Genomic DNA, 21,949 nt, shown 5'->3' on the forward strand with positions numbered 1-21,949 from the left:
ATCTATTTTTGGGTTTAGTGTGTCTGATCATGTGACTTGGTTCTTGGGGTGAACGTCGAATATACGAGTGCTGGACATGAGCACTTCTTAACGACAAAATGAAAAGTCGAAATAACATTGTTGTTTTGAGGCCGGTTAAACTGCTTAGTCCAAGACAGTTCTGCTTGGAGCTAATTTCATGCCTGTTGTAAATGTTCCATTTTTTCATGTGATGGCATCTTTGGCCCGAACCCTCAGGTATTCGGTAGTCACATTCAAGGATGTTCGAACCAGATAGGGGAGAATGATTTTGAACTGATTAAGGAAATCCAGAAGCATAAAAATGTTTTGAAAAATATTTATTTCAATTACAATTTAAAACAAAAGATTTCGTTTCCAAAATGAAATAGTAAATATTAACATTATTTGGAATAAAAGATTAATTTGAGCACATTAATATTTTAAAATTTATAAATTATTTTAAATACCAAAGAGAACCAAAATGACCATATTGTTAATTTAAATGGTTATCGATTTTGGATTCAAACTCGGATGAATGCCGAATGTCGAATCTGAAATGATCGGATTTGAAAACCAGGTTAAAATAAAACTTTTAAGTATATCCAAGGCAGAAACGGCATCGTTTTCAACTCTGCAACTATAAACATTATATTAAATGGCAGTGCAGAATATGGTGTTAAAAACACTCAAATAAACAATATGATAAAGATTTACATAAGCACCATGAAACTATACATAAGTAATTTCGAAATACATACCGACTTCTGATCTCCGGGACTGTGGCATTTGAAATCTGAATATGATTTATCGGGTGCATGATATGCCATTACAAATTGACAGCCAAATCACTAACAATACTAAACAAATAGCCACATCGATGGCAAGAACGATACGCACCTGGCGACACCATTTCTTACGCATGTTTTGAGATCCGGGTCTGATCCTTGTCGAACCCAAGTCCTTCTGTAATGTGATTGATGAACTTGCTCCGTTTTGGTTACTTGGATCTAATGTGGTTGAATCAGTTTTTACTCTATCTGTTGATTTCCGATGTTCCTCCAACTCGATATCTCTCACTGCAACTATGTGATCCTTATTTTTCTTCTCTTGCTTGCTTGATTTTCCCAACAAAGGGGCTTTCGTGGAACTAGCAGATTCAAGTTGGGCATTTCTATTGCTTGAAGATGGGGAGTGACTTGGATAATCCAATACTGGAACCTCGGTTTTCCAATCATTGTCACTATGCGAAACTTGCTCTAAAGAAGTTATCAAGCGCTGAATAACTGGGACTAGTTGCTCTTCGACACCAATCGAACTCATACCCGAGAAACTACTTCTCGAACCTTTCCTAGCAAGGGTTTTAAACTCTTCTCTCATGTGCTGTAGGAACCGAAGCACACCATGGTTTTCGACAGCTTTATCGGCAATCGCGAAATAAACACACCCGTCTTCGAATAAAAACCCAAAAGTCCATTTACCTATAGTCTCGAAATACCATTTGTGGAACGACATAGTCCTTTCTAAACACAAGGCAGCCATATTTTCAATCTCATGATCTCCCCTACTATATTCATATAGAGTCCTGTTAGCCTTCGAAACACAACAATAATGAACCGTATTCTGAATCGATCCCATCACAGCAAGACCCGGAAAAAAACACTCAAACCTTCAGCTTCCTCCAAATCAAATAAGTATTCTATATCGAAATCCCAAAAAGTCGTCAACAGCAATCTAAACAAGATGAACAGAACTACAACACAATCAAAAAGGACTTGAACCTTTCAATTACTAACTCGAATGAGCTTTCGGTTTCAAACCCGAATTTCGTCAACAATCCAGGCAATACATATGAGGAAAAACAAGATGAACAAAGCTAAAACACGAATGGAAAGGACTTGAACCTTTCGCTTACTAACTTGGATAAGCTTTTAGTTTCAAACCCAAATTTCATCAACAATCCAGATGAGGCAAAACAAGATGAACAAAGCTAAAACACAATCGAAAAAAGGATTTGAACCTTTCGACTACTAACTCAAACAAGCTTTTGATTTCAAACCCAAATTTCGTCAACAATCCAAGCAATCAAGATGAGGCAAACGAGATGAACAAAGCTCTCAGGCAAGGTTTTAAAACACAACCGAAAAGGACTCGAACCTTTCAATTACTAACACGAACAAACTCCCGATTTCGAACCCGAATTACGTCAACAATCTAAGCAATCAAGATGGGGCAAAACAAGAGATGAAATAAGAACTCAAGGAAGGAAATTAAGACCTGGAAGAACGCAATAAATTCCTCAGCAACAATGTCGAAAGCTTCGAAAAAATACCAACACAGATCTTCAGCAAAGTACTCAAATTCAAGAATGAAGTTCCTCATACCTGTAATTTTACAAAATATATACAAATCAGTCAATCACAAAATAATCAAATCGTAATATCAAAGAAATTTCATGGATTGATAGATAAATTTCTAAAAAAAAAAAACCAACACTCCATAAACTCTCTTAGAAATTCAATTACTTAAATCAAAAAAGAAAAAAATAAAAACCCAGAAATAATTATCAACCAAAATCAAAAGATCCACTTTAAAACCTTTAACTTCAAGCATAATATAACAATCGAACTAAAAAAAAAAGTTTTGACCTTTTCACTCAATTATTATTATTTCTTGAAACAGATCAATTAAAGGGTTTTTTGTTTTCCGTTTTTTTTTTTGGGGGTTCATTTTAGTAATTTAAAATCGTTATTTAATTACCTGTGAACGATAATGATCTTCAAAAATCTGGGGGAAGGGGGGAACTGAAGCTTTACATGGAGAAATTAAGAACTGAGAGAAGACCAGAGTGCCTTTGAGGAGTTGATGCTTGAAATAGAATTTAAGTTATTGCTTTAAAAGAAGAAGAAAAAAAACCCAAGTATTTTAAACTTGTACGAGTAAATAAGGGATAAATTAATGATTAGTCCCTAAATGTGATAATTTTTCACTTTGGTCATTAATTTTTTTTTTTCATATTAGCCCCAGAGCTTAGTAGTTGTTGAGGGGAAATTGGCTCTTTTATTGAAAGAAAATTTTGAAATGTCGTCTTTTGAGTAGCCAATTCAAACATCAAACAGTGAAAATATTATATTCAGGAGGTCTATACTCAATTTTAATCTCGGGGTTTTGTCTTTTGACTCCGAGAAGAGCCTAAAGAGGTACATGGAGTTTATCAAGGAGTGCCTAGGTACACCAATAAAATGTTTTCTCATTTCAGCCTTGGTGGAGTTGAAGTCCAAGCCTTAAAAGGAGCTTAAAGGGTTAGAACATTGGTAATACATTGGAGTCGCCAGACAAAACTTCGAGACTAAAATCGAGCATAGACACCTCAGATACAATACCTCTATTGTTCAAGGTTTGGGCCGGCTGCTCAGAGGATGACACTTCAAAAATTTCTACTAATTAGAGAACTGATTCCCCCTGATCAGTAGTCTCTTTTAATTTGACTCCTAAACTTAAATTCCATTAAAGTGTTGTAATGTTCTAATAATTTTAGATTTTATATATAATTTTTAAAATTTCAAGCAAATGTGTGGCACACTGCATTTAATAAAATCTAATTTTAGGGATTAAATTAAAAAAGTTATCAAATTTCAAAACTAATATGGAAAAATAAAATAGAAATCAAATTAAAAAATATTACCAGGGATGAATAAATAAAGTAATAGATTATAATTTGATTTATTTTATTTTATTTTTGTTTTACTGCTTCAAATAATGTCGTGTTGTTTTGTTGTTGACGTTATTTATGGCTTTTCAGAAAAAGAAAAAAAGAAAAAGTAAAAGGAGAGGAAATTCCGACGTCGTTTAGTTACGCTTAAAGATTAGGATGACGTTGACACGATGATATCCTTTTTTATTGGTCAAAATTTTCTATTAATCCTTGTGTTATGCGTAAGTTATCAATTTCGTCATTTCTAGCTCTTCTGCTTTTCCAAATTATGAAGTTTCAGTCCTAAACCAAATGATAGAAGTTAAATCCGCTAAGTCAATTTCTGATATTAGTATCGTGTTATAAGTAAGTTTTGGATTTAGTCTCTGTTTTCTAATTTGATCAGTTTTAGCCTTTATATTTTTTTGAGTTTTGAAATTTCAATTTGGTTAAATTTTGTTATTAGTACCTATACTTTACAAAATTTGTGGACTTAGTCTCTATACTTTAATTTGATCAATTTTAGTCCTTATACTTTTCAAAATTTAGAATTTTAGTCCTGGCCCAAACAGAAGTAATTAAATTTGTTTGATTAAATTCAATTAATAGTTTTTGTAGATATTGTCCATTTTCTCCAATTAGATCATTCTAAGTCCCCATTTTTTTTAATTTGAAATTTTTGTCTTAACATAAATGGCAATTAGTAATCCATTAATTAGATTCTTAATGAGTAATATGTGAAAATAATAAGCTGACATGACATTACATACATAATAATATGTTTGGTGCAGCAGATTCTGGAAGCAGAACTTTACTTAATGAAATTAACAATTATTGTTTAGTGAAGACTGAAATGTTAAATTTTGAAAAGTACAGAGACTAAAAATAGCCAAATAAAAGTATATGGATTAAACCCACAACTTTTGTTAAGTATAAAGACTAATAGTAAAATTTAACCATTTAATTTTGATTCAAATGGTTGTATCTATTAACTAAAATTACATAGCATGGAAGGCCTTGCCTCCTGGACGAAAATAGCAAAATTGCTTCTAAGGTCCTTCAAAAAATAAAATATAAATATAAATTAATTTAATAATCGAATTGCCCTTTGATCCCTCCCAAATATTTATAATATAATTTTTTTAAACATATACTATTACACATGATAATATGTTTGTCGCATGATATTCTAAAAATAGCATAATTTAACGTAATCAACTTTAATAGTTATCGTTTTGTTTCTAGACTAAAATTTCAAAATTCAAAAAAAATGAAGCACTAAAAATTTCAAATTAAAGTACAGTGACTAAATCTGTAACTTATAGATAGAAGAGGGACTAATATCACAATTTGACCTACTTATCTCGGTCCTAGAAAGATAAGCGTACGCATTGACTCAAATCCGACGTCGTATTATTCCTCTGTCTCCTTTTTTTTTGGCCTTTATTTGCCCCAATTTCATTTCGGGAGCTCTGAGTTTATTTAGGGATTTGAGATTATTGGGAAATCAATGGAGGCAGAGGTGATAAAAGCAGAGTTGGTATTGCCAACGCATATGAGTTTCAAGAGGATTCAAATGTATGAGAAATACCCAAAGGGCCAATCGAAAGTGAGATGGAAACAGCTCAAGCAAATCCTTCAAGCTGAAATTTGCCAGAATTACTCTCCTGATGAACCCAATTGTAAGCCTATGCCAATTTTTTTAGGGTTTCTTTTTTGTGTTCATATGTGTTTATTTAAGTACATTGAATAGTTAACAATTGGATCAATCTACGGTTTTTTTTGGAAAAAGTTGGATTCAATTGTCAACTCAGTTATTTATTTGACATTATAACGAAATTCCGTAGTGGAAAACCTTGACGTGATGTTATTTTGAGAGGAATTCCATGATTAGAATCTTATGTTGTTGTTTTAGTATTTTTTGCAAAGAATCCTGTAAAAGTACCCGCCTTGTACTTCTAATTACATTTTGCTCCTTTTCTCAAAAAATAGCAAATTAGTCTTTGTATGTTAGACCAAAGAGCAAATTGGTCATTCTGTTAAAAATTTCTTTCATTTCTAATGTTAAAAAACTAATTCTTGTTTGTCAACATGAGATCTATGTGTGTAACTATTTGGTTATTCCGTCAATGGTACCAGTTTTTAAGGTAAAAATAGATGAAAGTTTTAATTAAAATGACTAATTTGCTCATTTTTCAGTAAGGGGGCAAAATATTATCCGATTTCTAGTACAAGGGTCTCCATGGTAGTTTTACCCAAAGAATTCGATGGCAAGGTTATTAATGATGAAACTATTTCCTTTGTGTAATTTGGATTTTTGCAGATGTTAATATTGAATCACCGCCTTCAATGCAACCGTGCAAAAGAATTTGTGATATAACGGGATTCGAGGTTTGTTTCAGAACATATGCTTTAAGCTTTGCTCCTATCCTTCATTTTTTCTTGAAGTATTGGTGTCTGACACTTCTGTATGACATTTTCAAACACAGTATGGAGATATAACTTGTCGGGAATATATGTTCCGTAGATAAAGAATGCTTTAGTTAATAAAAGTGATAGTTACATTTATCCCATAGTTAATCCGATTGATCTTGATGCATACACCGATGGTTTGGATTCATATATGAAACTTGTGATGTAAATTGCAAAATTCAATTTCCGGGAACAAAATAAAGAACAATAAACTTGTAATTGTTGTGCAGGCACCGTACCACGATCCGAGGACGAATCTCCGCTATGCAAATGCCGATGTTTTCAAGCTTGTGAGATCACTTCCCAATGAGTATGTGCAAAGGTATCTAGCTCTAAGGAAAGCGGCAGTGGTTTTGAGGTGAAGTTTGCAAACTTGGGGACAGACTCTGGTCTTGGATCGAACATTTAGTTTACAATTAGATCAGTCTTTACTTATATGAATCATCATAGAGATTCTCATGATGTTTAATCTACAATTAGATCACGTCTTTTGTTCCGTTTTCATCCCTAGAAACCTCTGCAAAGCTGAAATTCGTTGGATAGCTTTAGGGTTAGTTGTAGCATAAGCTAAACTGGTTAAAGCAGTATTGTTCTATGGCCTATGAGAAATGATATTTGCAATTCTCCGATCTGTTTTATGTGGATTTGGGTAATGAGAATTCCGATAATATTTGGATTCAAATATTACTGTTATTGCCCACAGTTGATTCGGATTGGAATGAGCATGCATTACTTATGTGGTTGATAGATCATTACAATATATATATATATATATTGACTTTGTAAAAGAAGCATCTCTATATACGGTCTAAAACTGTGAAAATACCATGGATTCCTTATACTAGGAGTTGGATTGTACTTGGTCTTCTCTACTCAAAAGATGAGAAATTTTTTGTCTGTACATTATATCAAAGAGCAAATTAATTCTTCATTAAAAATTCTATCAATTTCTACGGTTGAAAAACTAGTTTTTATACATCAATAGGTTAAAAATTTTATCAATTTCTACAATTGAAAAACTAGTTTTTATACATCAATAGGAGATATACGTGGTACGTCATGTGACAGTTTGATTATTCTACCAATCATATTAGTTTTTAACAATACAAATGAATAAAATTTTTTTAACAGAAAAGATTAATTTATTCTTTAATTTAACGTAAAGAGATTAATTTGCTCATTTTTTTGAACAGATGATACAAAATATAATCTAACTCTTAGTACAACAGTTTTCAAGATATTTTTAGCAGTCTACAACTTGAAAAGCTGTACAGCAGACATCGAAAAAAAGCTAGTCATGGTGACTGGATCTACTTGTAAAGCATCTATATTTGAATGTTGTCTCTCTTGGAAGAATCCAACCAGACATAAAGCAGACGATAATGGTGAGAACAAAGCCAGTAGCAACGCCGAATCCGAATTGAGGACCAAATACTGTCATTGCTTCACTTGGAGATTCATCAACAGGAGCCTGTTGAAGTGAGCATGGAATATAAGGTCCACCACAAAGGCCATTGTTCCTTTCAAAGCTTGAAGATGGGAAAGTCATGAACTGACCTCCCATGGGGATTTCCCCATAAAGTTCATTATATGCCACACTGAACTTGGACAAAAAACTGAGCAGCACAAGTGATTCTGGTATCTTTCCAGATAATTTGTTATGAGATAAGTCCAAGGTTTCCAAGTTTTTCATCCCCGACAAAGACTCTGGGATCGAGCCTCTCAAGCGATTCTCTTTGAGGTTTAGAACATGAAGCCTTCTCAAGTTGCCAAAACTTGGCCAAATAGTTCCACTTAGCATGTTGTAACTCAGGTCCAATGTTGGTGGGAAACTTATGATGTTATTGTAACAAAAAGTTGCACCGTCTATACCGGTGCTGAACAAAGGGAATCCTAAAGGAGTCCCTAACAACGAAATGTCGATGTCGATGAGGGCCTGTAGTTGAGTTAACCCTTTTGGTATCTCACCTGTGAATGAATTGTTTGACAAATCCAGGTAAAACAGGTACTTAAACTTGTTGAACCCCAGAGGAATGGTTCCGAACAGATGGTTCGTCGACAAGTCCAAGAATTGTAACCCGTTGCAGCCAAGCAACCATGGTGGCATCAATCCCCGCAGTTCACTGTAGGCAATGCTGAGTACCTTGAGGCTTCTGAATTGAAAATAAGCATCATCGGGAATCTGTTCGCCCTGAAAATTTTCAGAGAGCATCAAAACAGTCAAGTTTTTGAAGTGCTGCAGAATCTTAAGGGTGGATGAGAGGTTGACCAGGTTGGTCCTTGAGAGTGAAAGCACTGTGAGAGCATTGAGATTCTTGAAACTTTCAGGGATTTGACCATCAAGGTTGTTGTGGCCAAGGTTGAGTATGTTCAAGCTCTTACAAGAGGAAAGGTTATGGAGGATTGAACCATAGAGCTTATTAGACCCAAGGTGAAGGGATCTGAGCTTGGTCATGGCTGAACAGTTGAGGTTAATTGGATCATTCAAGCTGTTGTTGTGGAGATCAAGGGTTGTAATTGAAGGTGAGTTGAGCATTGAGGTTGGCAAAGCTCCATTGAAGTTATTTGAACTTGCAGTGAATTTCTCAAGCTTTCCTAGGCTCCCAAACACATCTGGGAAAACCCCTGTAAATGAATTAGAAGAGATGTCTAATTCAACAAGGTTTAGAAGATGACCAATCCCATGATCCAATGTCCCTGAAAAGCTGTTGTTTTGAAGATGCAAAACTCTAAGATTTTGCATCATTTGGAAGATACCCCTTGGCAAACTCCTGAAATTGTTGCCATTGATCATGAGATATTGCAATGAAGTACAGTTTGACAGACCTTGTTGAACTTCCCCAAAGAAGTTCATTGACATATCAAGAACCTTGATATTGGATGATGATGAGTTTTTGCAGAGATTTTCACCTATGGAACCGAACAAACCATTCTTCGAAACATTAACGTACCATATAGACGATGATAGAGGAAGCTCTTCGGGGATTCTATAAACGAACCTGTTGTCACTTACATCAAGGATTTCCAGTTTCTCCATGCGAAAAAGCTTGGTCGGAAGTGAACCGTGAAGCTGGTTATGGGAAAGATTCAGGATTCTCAACTGGTTTAACCCTACAATGGAATCACAAATTGTTCCATAAAGATTCTTTTGACCAAGTTCCAAAGCCACCACCCTTCTGCTCGCGGAATCGTTGCAGGTGACACCCGTCCAAGTGCAGCAATCCGAAACAGAGTTGCTGTTGTTCCATCCAAGAACATTTGGTTCCAGGCAGCTTGAAAATCCATTCAAGGCCTTCAAATCATTGGGGTTACATGGTGTTTCTTGTGATTTCAAGACCCATAAATGGAAACTGAAGAACAATGATGAAATGTAGATCAAATAGAGATTTGGGGAAGACATGGTGTACTTTTCTGCATATGGCTCAGTTCAAGTTTTAATGACAGAATCATTGTTTGTTTTATTATTCGAATTATGGATCCAATTTTCCTTGAATAAAGGGTCGTTGACTTAATAATCAAAAGGTCGGAATCATTTGTTTCGTTGGATCATCGGGGTTTCTTACTAAATGAGATATTTATACAAGCATACAAATATAAGTGTATTATATGAGATATTTATCACAAGCATACAAATCTAAGTTATGAGATATTTATCAGAAGCATACAAATCTAAGTGTATTATATGAGATATTATGATTTAGTCATTTAATTTTTAAAAATTATAAAATGATCACTGATTATTCAAAATTTTATTTAAATTATTAGACTTTTAAAATCAATATTATATAATTTTCTCTATTTGCATTGTTTGTATTAATCGAAAGTTTTCCTCATTCTTTATAGTTTAGTTTTTTTGCATGAATTAACTTTCAACATTACAAATTTTTGGACTAAAATCTAAATGGCTTTCTTTTCCTATCTTTAATACTGACCATCAGATCGATTTGAATATAAATTATGTTTTTCTACTCACTCAAATCATCACTTAGAGCTCGCTAGCCGAACTTTTTTTTTTTAAACAAATAACTTAACAACTCAATAACTTAAAATATAACTTTCAAATAATTCAATAATTTAAATGAAAACTTTCAAAAACTCAATAAAAATTTTGCAACTTTCTAAAGTTATCAATCAAAAATATAACCTTGATATAATTTACCCGAATTGTGATTATTTGTATAATTAAATAATATTCATATTATATGGGATTTTATTATCTTCTGTAGAATACATAGTATACAAGTACAAGATTTGTAATAATTTATATCAGAATAATTTATAAGTTTACTCGTGTACAATTTAAATTAGAATTTTAAAAATCTACAATATGATCATTAAATAAACGATTTGTTCCATTTTTATCATTAAGTCTGACATGGCACCATGTAATGCGCATGTGGAAAGTACGTATATATAATCCAACACAAATATTAAGCACAGATAATATGATACCAAAAAGAAAAAAAAATTCAGACCAAGAATGTAAAGTATGTGCTTCCTACAGATATTGTTTAGAACATAGTAATTTGACAGAATAATTTACCTTTCTTCCGGTTTGACTGTCTTGGTGAAATCCCGAAACTTTATCGTTGATGCCGTGGTAATAAGATGTCCATGCTTCAATACCGAAATCTCAATGCAGGCAAAAGAAGAATGTCACAATTGAATGTAATAACAAACAATCCTAACCCACCTATGTTACTCTGATTCTTCAGCTTCCTATCCGATACATATTCGAATACAGGAATGGATACGTAGAAAGCTTTAGAATACCGTACCAGAGATTAGAATTCCATATTTCCAATACAACCAGTGTCATTCCAAGCAATCAATAATGACCATAAAAGGCAGCAAATACTGATAGTCTCAAAAAAATACCCTAAAAGCAATGAATCCTCTCCAAACAAGAAGGAATTTGCCAACTCTGATATTCTTTGAAACAAATCTAATAGGTATAGTGGGATAAGTTGGAAAAAAAGGAAGAAAAAGAAACACCAATCTACCGGTGATCATGCCTCGTAGAATTACGTTTAGAAACATGAGTTTACTTTTTAACCAATTCAACCAATTTCAACACTAAAGAAGGAGATAAACTGATTTCCAGAAAAAGAACAGCGTATTCGGTAACAATTTTAACAAGTTCCAACTCACCAGCACAAGTTCCTAGTTTCTGATGTGCCTTGATCAAACAGCGACAGTCTCTCCCATTTCTGTCCTTTAACAGCAGTCGTTGATTTAAAAAAGATCCTTCAGAATCCCACAATAATAAGATCTCACCTTAGACATTACTCAAGAAAACTACTTACTGTTATACAAAAAATAATCTCATACTGCACACCATCCATAAACATCAAATTAGAAACCATAACATCATACCATAATTTGGTTCTCATCAGCAAAAACAACATAACATTAAATAAAACTCGATCAAAATCATACATTGCCTCACCTCAAATTAATCATGATTCATGATAAACCTGATAGCAAAGAGAACAGATTATATATAATAAAGAAGCTTCTACTATGAAATGGAAAATAAACTACGGCATGACTAAATAATAAAACCACGAAACAAGCAAAAGTAGCAATTCAAAATGCAATACCAGATCGAAATAGACAGAATATCAGTGAATATAAAAACCTGAAGTAAAACCCTTGCTATACAACAATAACCAACATCTTTTTAATTGCTACAATAAAGAAGCTTTTTACTATGGTATGGAAATTAAACTACGGCACAACCCCAAATAATAAAACCACAATGCAAGCAAAAATGGCAAGTCAAATTGCAATACCAGCCCAAAATTGACAGAATATCAGTGAAAATAAAACCTGAAGTAAAACCCTTGCTATACAATAATAATCCTAACATCTTTTAATTCCAAAAAACTCATACCATAACTCATTATCAACACAACACCATATAAACAAAATCATAGAAAATGGACTATATACAACAAAGAAGTTTTGACTACAATTAAAACCCCTAAACCTGTAAAATATAGCAATTCAAATTACAGTACAAGACTGAACAACAGAAAAGCAGTAAACATAATAACCTGAAGCAATTTAGGAGTATTTCTCATCCATGGCCTCTAATGTCCATCAAGTTTTCAATAGCCAATTATTTACTACAATTAGCAGAAAGACCAATATTAAACTTGGTCATTACTCATTACTCCCTTACTTCAGTCTATCACTCTGGTTTCTTTGCATTTCTCCCCCATAGATCCTTTACCCTCAGTATTTTCCGCCTTTTCTTTTTTTTTTGTCCTTTCATTTTTCTGGTCATTCATCATTTTCCTCAGAACCCATACTCGGATCAGAAATCTCAACATATACATCATTTTCATCATAAAACACTCTTGGAGCAGATTTTTTGGGGTTCTTTTGTTTTCCTTCATCCTTGTTGTTAGAGCAAGTAAACATGGGGGAAATTGGTGACCAACTGGGAAATTTACGGCCCATATTCTTACCATTCCCGGAAAATCCTAAGGGATAAAACCCCCAACAGCAGAAATATGTGTCCTTTCCGTTCAATGGTGGCGAAGGTATCACCATAGCATGGAAAGCTCTCCGGCAATTCTTAGTCTGACACCTAAGTGTACAATCCTTGTACGCATTTGGATACTCATAGAGAACGTAACAGTACGGACATGCCGTCCAGAAAGCTGGTCCTTCCGACTCAGTAGCTTGATTAGGACGAGCCGAATTTGTTTTCTGAGTCACACTAGTTGGTGTCCAGAAAGCCGGTCCCTCTGACTCAATAGCTTCATTAGGACGAGTCGAATTTGTTTTCTGAGTCACACTAGTTGGCGTCCAGAAAGCCGGTCCCTCTGACTCAGTAGCTTCATTAGGACGAGTTAAATTGGTTTTCTGAGTCACACTAGTTGGCTCTGCCTGACTACGGTCCGTAGTAGAAGTAGGAGGAGAAGGAGATGCTGTGTTATTGATCTGACCCGTCCGAGTCGGCTCAGTCAGATTAAACTGAGTAGAGCTAGATGTTCCTGGCTGATTAACCTGGCTCGCCCGAATAGGCTCAGGCCGATTAATCTGGCTAGGCCGTGTAGGCTCCGGCCAACTAATATGGCTCGAACCAACTGATCCTGTCTGATTAACCTGACTCGGCTCAGCTAAACCTAACTGATAAATCTGCCTCGTCCAAGCTGACTCAGCCGGCCGAGTTGACTCAGGTAGAGTATTACTTAAACCCAGCTGTCTTCCTCCTTCTAATTCCGCGTTTCCATCTTTATTATTACTCCTAGGGCTTCTCACAAATAGTGACTGCGTAACTTGCGTTTGCGTTTCCTTCTGCGGCGTTTGCATAAACAGCGTTTGCGTTTCTTTAGGCGGTGGAGTAGGTTGCGGTTGCATGAACAGCATCTGCGTTTGCGGTTGCTGTTGCTGTTGAAGCTCTGGTTGTTGATGGTAATGCTGTTGATTGAACTGGCCGAGTTGATTCATCTGACTCACCGGACCAAACTGAAGAAACCTCAACTCATTATCATAAATAAGCTTCTTAGAAGGATTAGACAACACATTCCAAGCTTCAGAAACTAATCGAAACGCCTGATCTGCAAACGAAAGCGTATTCTCCGCAGGATTCAAAAGAATAGCGAGTTTCCTATACTGACTCGCCACTACTTCCATGGACTGAGTTAAAGGAATGAGTTGAAGAATCCCGTACCAGTCATGAGGATTGGCTTGTGCTGCTAAGAGAGTATCTGTCACGGCGAGGATTTGATCGGCGAGGACAGGAGCAGATTCTCGAGCTCGGATCGCGAAAGTCCTTGTCCCGTGAAAGTCACGTGACGCGAGTAGCTTCTCCGCTATGGTCAGCCACCGCTCCGCCTCCGTAGAGTTGCTGCCGTCCATTTCTCCGTCTTTCTCTCTCTAGGTTTTCCCTCTCTTTTTTCTCTCTCTTGCCTTTTTCTGTTTGTGTGCGGGCCGGGAAATTATTTGTTTGGTGACGGAATGAACCAGACGAAAGTGGCAACTCTTTTTATTGGGTGGACGGAAAAGGACGGTTTTTCAGTTAAATTACAGCTGGTTTCCGTTAGTCTGTATTGGGATATCAAATGTTATTGTGGGTATTATTGTCATTTAACATTCAAAAGAAACTGGAAGTGTTTTTGTTGGTGAAAAAAGGTCGGAATTAAACAAGAACTTACCGATATATGAATCCGAATAAAAGGGTTGAACTAATTGAGTTGGAAACTAATCAAATTACAATTAATTTCTATTAATTTGTATGAGAATATTCAATGTTGTTGCGGGTATTATTGTCAACTAAGATTCAAAAGAAAGTAAAGGTGTTTATGTTGGTGCAACGATTAAATCGGGAGTCAAATCGAATCTTAGACCTCATTTTTCATGTTTAAGATTTAAACCCAAAAGTCCCAATAATCATTATTGCAACATTGTTCTGTTATCTACTTAATTTAAGTATTAAGTCTCATATATCTACTATTGGTATGTATGTAATTTTTTCAATCAATAAGGCTTTGGAATTGGTAGCAAAGGCTAAAATTTCGAACCTTGAATACTTGAATCTGAGTTTCACCATTTATAATTATAATTTCTAGCTTTTATACCCGCAACTTAAAATTATAATTATCATGTTTGGTGAAAGTATTTAGTAGGTTTCAAAAGTAGTCCTATTGTTAAATGCATCAATTTAGGTTTATTATAATATTATTTTTTAAATATATTGCTATTAGATGTATATTTATTTTTAATTTCAAAATGCTACACATTTAACAGTTAAATCTGAATTTTAATATTTAAAAATAAAAAGACTATAGTCTGAATTTAAGGAATATTAAATTATTAGTATGTTGGTCAGATGTCAAACAACCATTTCGAACACATACTCATATGTAAATATGAAAAATATAATTTGCCAACTCAACCCATTTTTTTTAATTTTAAAAAATATTAATATTATAATTTATTATTATTATTATTACAATAAATAATAAAATAAACATTCGAGCCAATCAAACCTAAACCGGACTTAGATAAGAACAAATCCAAAAAAGTTTTAAAAATATCCAAACCAAGACTCGATCCGATCCATAAACACAACTTGGCTCCCAACCAAATGATTCTATGGAGTTTAATCTTTAAATAAATAAAGCTTCTAAAATTGGAAAGATATGCTTTGCCTATTTTCATACAATGTGGAAAAAAAGCCTCTACTTTCTATTGAAAAGTTTGAAGGTTTTTAACACAATTTGAAGGAAATTTTGACACGTTTAATGGGTGAAGGAAAAAATTCAGTACTTTTTTAGGTTATCAACAACCATTCATCATCTAACAGATGTACCGAAACAAACACGAATGAACGATCATTTTCCGACGAACTCTAGTGACGGTGATGGTAAGCAATGATCTTGATACAATACAACAATGCTGAGAGCAAAGATATGGTGGCGGGCACAAACCTGCCGGGGAAGGATCATCATCTTCGTAGTAGTAGTAGTAGTGCCAAAATAATAAGCTGAAGAAACCGGAGATGCGTATGGTGCATGAAAAGAACTCAAGATTTGGCATCTTGGGGCTTCCCGGTTATTAGGTTTCTCAACTTTCTGTCGTGGTTTAACATGGCGCTTACACCCTCAACTACTAAGACAATCTGCAAAATAAGGTCAAAGTAAGGGGCATAATCATGTCTTCATATCCTCGAAAACAAAACCTCTCCAACTACCATGGAGGTCCTTGTATTAAATATCAAATTGCATTGTCCCTTTTACTTAAAAAAATAGACAAATAAATTTTTGTACGTTAGACTAAAGTGCAAATTGATCAGTTCTATTAAAATTTTCATCCATTTCTACAGTTAAAAATTAACATAGCTAACAGAAAAACTAGACAGTTACACTGAAATGCCGCATGTACCTCATTCTAACGTAGCCCAATTTTTAATGGTAAAAATGGACGAAACTTTTAACAAGAGAATCAATTTGCTTTTTGATCTATCATACAGAGATTGATTTACTCATTTTTTTAGTACATGGAGAAAAATGCAATCTGACTTCTAATACAAAGACCTGCATTATACTTTTATCGACTAAATTACACTTTTGAATGCCATTTGGAATATCGTCCATAAATAACAAGAAAGCTAAATTGTTGACATTGGAATTTCATAATTTGTTGATATTGGAATTTCATTTTCGACAACTCATAGCAAGTTACAGATAAAAAAACAATGAATCAAAAATAGAAGTAACTCACCTGCAAGCAAGCATAAACCATAGCTGTCGCGAAGTAGAAGTTTGCATTGCCTGTGCCCTGTAAATTTCAGTACGTCAATAGCAGTCCTAAGCTACATTACTCAGACTTGTGTGAGCGTTAGATAAGGGTATGTGTCCTATGTGTATTTTCATTTGGAGAGCCTTTGGAGGGTCATATCCCATACCCATGTCCGAGAATATGTCAAGCACGGATTCCAAACATGGGTACTTAACGAAAAATGAAGAGTCGGAGCAACATAGATACTAAAGAATTAAGAAGAGATGTACCCTCCATATCCATAGGTTGTGCATGACAGGACTAAGAAGAGAAACCCCAACATATCCACAGAAGAGGAAGAGAGAGAATTGCATATCTGTAAGGAAGAGATAAGGCTTAAAATACGAAACAATGATAATTATCATTCAATATCGGAAAAGATTCTATTAACTTGCCTGCTAATTCGTTAACAAACCAACCCAACAAACCCAAGTACAGTGCTGAATCTCCAACCTAATTGATATTAAAGCACAAAAGGTTAGGGAATAACCAATCTGGTTTGTCATATTAAATAAACCAAGTTCTCATGAATAGGAAAAAAAAGGTTACAGAAAGAAAATGACAGTGTACAAGCCACAATCTCCCCAAGTTACTTACTACATGCATAGGTGATGCGATGTGAACCAAGACAAGCAATATTTAGAGCTCATCTCGAGTAAACTTACATCATTGAAGCTTAGTGCATTCAAACTAGAATATAATGTCGATAAAGTATGGCAACATTCGACCAACATTGAAGGATGCTTTTGGTTTTGGATATTTATATAATATTCGTGCTCAAGGAGGGTGGCACAGGCAGTCATGTTTCTGTTTCTGACATTGCCAATTAAGGCACGAGTGACATATTTACTCACTCAATGTGGATTTTGTCCAAGGTACTATCTGCTACAGCAATCATCATTTAACCAAGTGCATTACAAGCATCTAGCGAAAACAAAATAAGTGCACTTCATCGTCTACCCTAATTCAAGGAACTACTTGATTGCACCAACTATATTATTATTTAGCTCATGTCGTATGTTTGGGTAGTACATAACTAAAATCACAAGTTGATGGAGTTGCATGTCAAAATTTCATAAAATAGTTACGAAGAAAAAACAGTAAAAGTAGAACAGCCAAAAAGATATAGTGAGAACTTACTGATGGATAGGACTTGAGCATGGAACATATGGCAACATATACAAAAGCCAAGTAGCAGGGCCGGTGTCGAAGCCGAATGGCTAATGGCAATATCATAAATAAAATATTGACATGGAAAACTATCAAAAAGAAGTTCCTGAAAAATTCAAAAACTTCGGCAAAGAAGTACCTGCCACAACATATCAGGGACATGAGATTGTAAGTTGTGATCAACTTAAGCTGTGCATCCCAAAGATAATTTGAACTCACCATAAGACACCGATATTTGGAGACAAATCTTCCACGGTGAGGATGAATCCATATGTACTACAAAACCAGCCACACATAATGAACAGTCAAAATCTTTTATATGGCAATCTAGTTTGAGTTATAAGCAATAAAATGCCAAATGGCATAATTGGTACCTTTTAAACATCTCCCATAGACCACCAAACTGTTTCAAAGAAATGCCACACAGAACCAACACATATACTGACCACAGAAAAGCCCAAAATGCAAAATGAATGACTGGTCCCCATGAGAAACGAGGAGGGAGCTTCGACTGATTCAACACTTCTTTTTGTTGGTGCCTTTGCAGAAACAATTTCCTAGGAGGAGAATCTGGACCACATCCTAATAAAAAGATCACCTGTGAGAAAACTGAACAATGAATATATGTCTTGGAGATTTTGTTATGTTGAGGAAACTGAACAAAGAAATTTAAAAACTATCTCGAGCATGTTAAGCAATTCTATGGATACAGATAGGTATAACAAAAACAAAGATGTACCGGAATTATCAGAATAGCAGGATAAAGAGACAAATGAGTTGCAATGACCCACCCAAAAGCCGCCAAGGGAATAAGTCCTGCAATCCATAAAGATCATTATTCAGTAGCAAATTATGCAAGAAGAGTACAAAATACACACTAAATCCATATGTATGTTAATAGTTGCTAATCCCAACTCACAATTTCACAGAAAAATTTCAACAAATGATGATCCAAAAGTAACCATGTGTAATAATTTCCATTTATAGCGACACTAAAATGTGGCAGCACACATATAAACATTGTTTCAACAAATAGATACAGGCTGGAAACATCTCCAAAACAAACGAAATGTTGCCCAGGCTTGACTCTGTCCCTCAAGTAACATTTAACATTCTGCTGCATCTCAACCATGCCACTTATGTGCATTTTTGGTTACCCTTAATTCAAATGAAAAGTCGATTATTTGAAACACTTATTGTGAATGTAGGTTATCATAAAAAATGTAAATCTGTATGATGTATATCTATTCCATATGCTAAAAATTTTGAGGATGCTTGCGTCAGACACTCCAAATGCATGTAGATACTTGATATCCATCCATTTTTAACTCGAGATTAAAGCTTGTGATTAACAAATCAGGTAGCACAACGATATGAGATGGGAACAATGAACAGAAGTTGTTGCAGAAACAGATATAAAGGGTTTTAACCACCATAAGAATGAACTCTCAATTCATTGGTTTACAAGCATTCAAGAGATTAGTATATATGAATTTATTTCTCAAGAACAAAGTGACAAATTCAACGAAGAAACAGAAGAAGAAATCAAGACAAAGTAGAATAGTGTTCAAAGAAAACACACATAGAAGCACAGTAATCAACTATCAGGAAGGACATTGCGGCCTTTTAGAAATCTCTTACGTGAACATGCTCCATAAAGGCACAGAATAACAGCCATATTTTCAATTGGTGATGTCGACAAGCCCACACATGCAACTATCGTGAAAGGATTACATAGGTAGATAAGAGCGGCAATATCTCCTGAAAAGAGGAACTCTGGTTGAAAAACAATAACTAAGTTCATCAGCTTCGGACAATAAAAAAAAGAGAGGAAGTAGACATAACTATAATTTTCACATTCTGAAGAATTTACCTGAAACTTCTATTTGTTTAACAAGGTCTAATGATTCCAAACTACGAAGATAAGCAAGCCGAAGATTTTGCCCAGTAGCACGAATAAGCATTGCACTAACAACATCTGCAATCACAGAAACCAAACTGTATCCAAAAATGTGTAGGTATTAACTACCCGAGCAAACAAATACACAATTTTTGTTAAGAAACAACAATGGCCATACTCCAAAAGTCCACTAAAGAATTTATCAACATTTTGCCTTAAAAAACATCAAAATTATCACTAATGCAAATAACAGAAAAGATTTTACCTGTACAAAAGATGATTTGGCTGTCCTTCAATTCTGAACCACCCCCCCCCCCAAAAAAAAAAACCCAAATTACTAAAATCAATAAGAACTGTAAATTAAAAAAAAAAAAAGAAGAAGAAGAAGATTAGAGTCAGATAATGAGCTGAATGGCACCTATTAATGGTGAGAGGACCAAGAAGAGACAATAACAAAGGTGAACCATGGTACATAGATCCTGAAAAACATAAACCCAGAAAAAAAAAATCAAGTACATTTCCAATTTTTTATCGAATTAATATGAAACGTTGAACAAACCTGCATAAGGAGACATAGACGACTGTTTTAACCAGTAACCTTCAGCCACTGCACCCAAAAAATTCAAAATAAAGGGGGGAAATTAAGCTAAAAAGAAGAGGGAATTTGATTTTTTTATAGTGAATGAAAAAAAAAAGAAAGAGGATGATTACGGCGGCGGAAGCTGGTGAGCGGAGTGGAAACTTCGGGACGAGAAGATAGATTGAGGTTTTTGGGGAAGTAAATTAGAATCAATCTGAAGATGATCGAAGCTGTCACCCAATTCCAAAACGAAAACGATCCTATTTTCTTCTTCACTTTCTCCATTTTTCTTTTTTCTTTTTTTTCTTTATGATTGATTGAATTGATTTCAGAGTGAAGAGAGAACTGGGCTTGATGCTCGAAGATGAAGATCACGACAGACGCAAAAAAAGCGTAACTGGGAATTTGCCGGATCTCAGTGAAAACGTGGTTTAGAACGACGACGACGCCGTAGCAGATTTGATTTTTTAAAAGGTTTTTGATCTTTGGGTTAATAACCTATATGAAAATTTTGGGTCAATAAACCATGGCCCAAATTCTTTACTATTCAAATGAAATTAGATCCGCCATTGATTTCTTCCTTAATTTTCATTTCAATGCACTGAAATTAAATAAATAAATAAAAAGAGTAAATTTATCATAGAGACTTTGTACTAGTAGCCGGATTGAATTTTATCTCCCCTACTAAAAATATAAGCAGATTAGTTCATACATATATGTTAGATCAAAGAGTAAAGGGGTTATTCTGTCAACAATTCTGTCCATTTTTATTATTAAATATTAATTTTTATATATTAGTATGAGTTACATGTAGAATGCCATCAATGGTATAACTAAAGAGGTATGCAAGGTCCTTGGTCTCTCCTTGACTAAATGAAAAAATTATTTTATAACCCTTCCCAAAATTGAATAATTCAATATTATTTGTTTTAAACAGTTGATTAAATAGAACTTTTAAATTTTTAGCCCTTTTGAAAATTTCATAATTTAATTTAAGCATTTTAATAAAAATTTTAGCTTCCCCTCTTGAATTAAAAATAATTATTTTAGTCCTTTTAGTACACGAACTTTCATGATATTTTTATTAAAAGATAATTTTGTATAAGAAATTATATAAATGAGTATGTGTGTGACCATCAATTAGATTTTTATTTCCTGTTAGTTACGAAAGTTGAATTTTTATTCGTTCTTTAGTTGAATATATTATTTAAATTGAATAATAATAGTAAATATCTATTTTTTTAGTAAAATTGTATTTCAAGATTTTAGTATATATAAAAATAGGTGGAACTTGAACTTGAATTTTTAGTGTATCACCAAATGATCTGTAAAATTAGATCGAGTATTAATCCCACATCAAAAGGATAGGCAGGGTCTTGACATTTATAAGCAATAGTATTGCCATTTTAACAAATATATCTTTTGAGAAGAAAGTAATGATTTTCTAACAAATCAAGTATAATTAGAAACATAATTGAATCATTTGACGCACAGGATTTATGCAAAGTGAGTCAAACCTTGAGCATCAAAGGCCTCATGGGCGCAATCACATTTATAATTATAATCAAATATTTACAACCATAACTAATATTAAAGTGTAGGATAATTGAGACATGTTAGTACTTGACCATGAGAATGAGTAGTTGAATGGAAGTACACAATAAGTGGGTTCAACAGTAAAAACTGAAAAAGGAAAAGGTTTTCTGGAATACTAATTGAAAATTTTCAATTACTCCAATTCAACCGCAACTTTATTAGATTCAGTATAAAAACATTTTATATTTAAAATAATGTTGTCCAAAATCCCAAATCCAAAATTAGCAAAAAGATTTAATCCAAA

General features: G+C 34.1%; 5 protein-coding genes across 9 annotated transcripts; 1 reads left to right on the plus strand and 4 right to left on the minus strand.

The window, feature by feature from the left end:
• Positions 1-622: 622 nt before the first annotated feature.
• Positions 623-2,893, minus strand: LOC108482871 (phytolongin Phyl1.1). Of its 3 annotated transcripts, XM_017785959.2 has the most exons (3): positions 2,758-2,887; positions 2,275-2,381; positions 623-1,620 (listed from the first exon to the last, which is right to left on the minus strand). In XM_017785959.2, the coding sequence occupies exons 2-3, from the start codon at positions 2,377-2,379 to the stop codon at positions 805-807; spliced, it is 921 nt and encodes a 306-aa protein (XP_017641448.1). In that variant the 5' UTR covers positions 2,380-2,381; positions 2,758-2,887; the 3' UTR covers positions 623-804. The 3 variants fall into 3 exon arrangements, with proteins under 3 accessions (XP_017641448.1, XP_052887948.1, XP_052887952.1); XM_053031988.1 differs by having other exon boundaries at positions 623-2,381; positions 2,758-2,893; XM_053031992.1 differs by lacking the exon at positions 2,758-2,887 and having other exon boundaries at positions 623-1,696; positions 2,275-2,385.
• A 2,220-nt stretch (positions 2,894-5,113) lies between these two features.
• LOC108483007 (protein EIN6 ENHANCER) lies at positions 5,114-6,845 on the plus strand. Its single transcript, XM_017786168.2, has 3 exons — positions 5,114-5,373; positions 6,015-6,082; positions 6,394-6,845. The coding sequence occupies exons 1-3, from the start codon at positions 5,202-5,204 to the stop codon at positions 6,523-6,525; spliced, it is 372 nt and encodes a 123-aa protein (XP_017641657.1). The 5' UTR covers positions 5,114-5,201; the 3' UTR covers positions 6,526-6,845.
• A 437-nt stretch (positions 6,846-7,282) lies between these two features.
• On the minus strand, positions 7,283-11,897 carry LOC108483004 (phytosulfokine receptor 1-like). Its single transcript, XM_053032003.1, has 3 exons — positions 11,613-11,897; positions 11,315-11,410; positions 7,283-10,795 (listed from the first exon to the last, which is right to left on the minus strand). Exon 3 carries the CDS (start codon positions 9,561-9,563, stop codon positions 7,455-7,457), a length of 2,109 nt encoding a protein of 702 aa, XP_052887963.1. The 5' UTR covers positions 9,564-10,795; positions 11,315-11,410; positions 11,613-11,897; the 3' UTR covers positions 7,283-7,454.
• Positions 11,898-12,036: 139 nt separating this feature from the next.
• On the minus strand, positions 12,037-14,370 carry LOC108483006 (uncharacterized). The gene has a single exon (XM_017786167.2). It carries the CDS (start codon positions 14,036-14,038, stop codon positions 12,452-12,454), a length of 1,587 nt encoding a protein of 528 aa, XP_017641656.1. The 5' UTR covers positions 14,039-14,370; the 3' UTR covers positions 12,037-12,451.
• A 963-nt stretch (positions 14,371-15,333) lies between these two features.
• On the minus strand, positions 15,334-20,698 carry LOC108480413 (uncharacterized). Of its 3 annotated transcripts, none has more exons than XM_017783402.2 (14): positions 20,241-20,698; positions 20,089-20,136; positions 19,948-20,008; positions 19,795-19,827; positions 19,503-19,627; positions 19,271-19,405; positions 18,369-18,445; positions 18,004-18,227; positions 17,849-17,905; positions 17,600-17,768; positions 16,855-16,912; positions 16,690-16,775; positions 16,403-16,459; positions 15,334-15,800 (listed from the first exon to the last, which is right to left on the minus strand). In XM_017783402.2, the coding sequence occupies exons 1-14, from the start codon at positions 20,392-20,394 to the stop codon at positions 15,705-15,707; spliced, it is 1,380 nt and encodes a 459-aa protein (XP_017638891.1). In that variant the 5' UTR covers positions 20,395-20,698; the 3' UTR covers positions 15,334-15,704. The 3 variants fall into 3 exon arrangements, with proteins under 3 accessions (XP_017638891.1, XP_017638894.1, XP_017638893.1); XM_017783405.2 differs by having other exon boundaries at positions 19,503-19,607; positions 20,241-20,342; XM_017783404.2 differs by lacking the exon at positions 19,795-19,827.
• Positions 20,699-21,949: the final 1,251 nt, after the last annotated feature.

The sequence above is a fragment of the Gossypium arboreum genome, chromosome 1 (genome assembly GCF_025698485.1).
Source record: "Gossypium arboreum isolate Shixiya-1 chromosome 1, ASM2569848v2, whole genome shotgun sequence".
Taxonomy (NCBI): Eukaryota; Viridiplantae; Streptophyta; class Magnoliopsida; order Malvales; family Malvaceae; genus Gossypium; species Gossypium arboreum.

What these genes read in the sequence shown, in the direction of transcription:
- LOC108482871 (XM_017785959.2), bottom strand. Translation starts at nt 2,379, where the DNA reads ATGAGGAACTTCATTCTTGAATTTGAGTACTTTGCTGAAGATCTGTGT. An exon ending in AATTTATTGCGTTCTTCCAG is followed by an intron (nt 1,621 to 2,274) that starts GTCTTAATTTCC and finishes GGATCGATTCAG; the next exon opens with AATACGGTTCATTATTGTTG.
- LOC108483006 (XM_017786167.2), bottom strand. Translation starts at nt 14,038, where the DNA reads ATGGACGGCAGCAACTCTACGGAGGCGGAGCGGTGGCTGACCATAGCG.
- LOC108483007 (XM_017786168.2), top strand. Translation starts at nt 5,202, where the DNA reads ATGGAGGCAGAGGTGATAAAAGCAGAGTTGGTATTGCCAACGCATATG. An exon ending in CTCTCCTGATGAACCCAATT is followed by an intron (nt 5,374 to 6,014) that starts GTAAGCCTATGC and finishes GGATTTTTGCAG; the next exon opens with ATGTTAATATTGAATCACCG. An exon ending in GTGATATAACGGGATTCGAG is followed by an intron (nt 6,083 to 6,393) that starts GTTTGTTTCAGA and finishes ATTGTTGTGCAG; the next exon opens with GCACCGTACCACGATCCGAG.
- LOC108483004 (XM_053032003.1), bottom strand. Translation starts at nt 9,563, where the DNA reads ATGTCTTCCCCAAATCTCTATTTGATCTACATTTCATCATTGTTCTTC.
- LOC108480413 (XM_017783402.2), bottom strand. Translation starts at nt 20,394, where the DNA reads ATGGAGAAAGTGAAGAAGAAAATAGGATCGTTTTCGTTTTGGAATTGG. An exon ending in GCTCACCAGCTTCCGCCGCC is followed by an intron (nt 20,137 to 20,240) that starts GTAATCATCCTC and finishes TTTTGGGTGCAG; the next exon opens with TGGCTGAAGGTTACTGGTTA. An exon ending in TGCTCAAGTCCTATCCATCA is followed by an intron (nt 16,913 to 17,599) that starts GTAAGTTCTCAC and finishes AATATCAATTAG; the next exon opens with GTTGGAGATTCAGCACTGTA.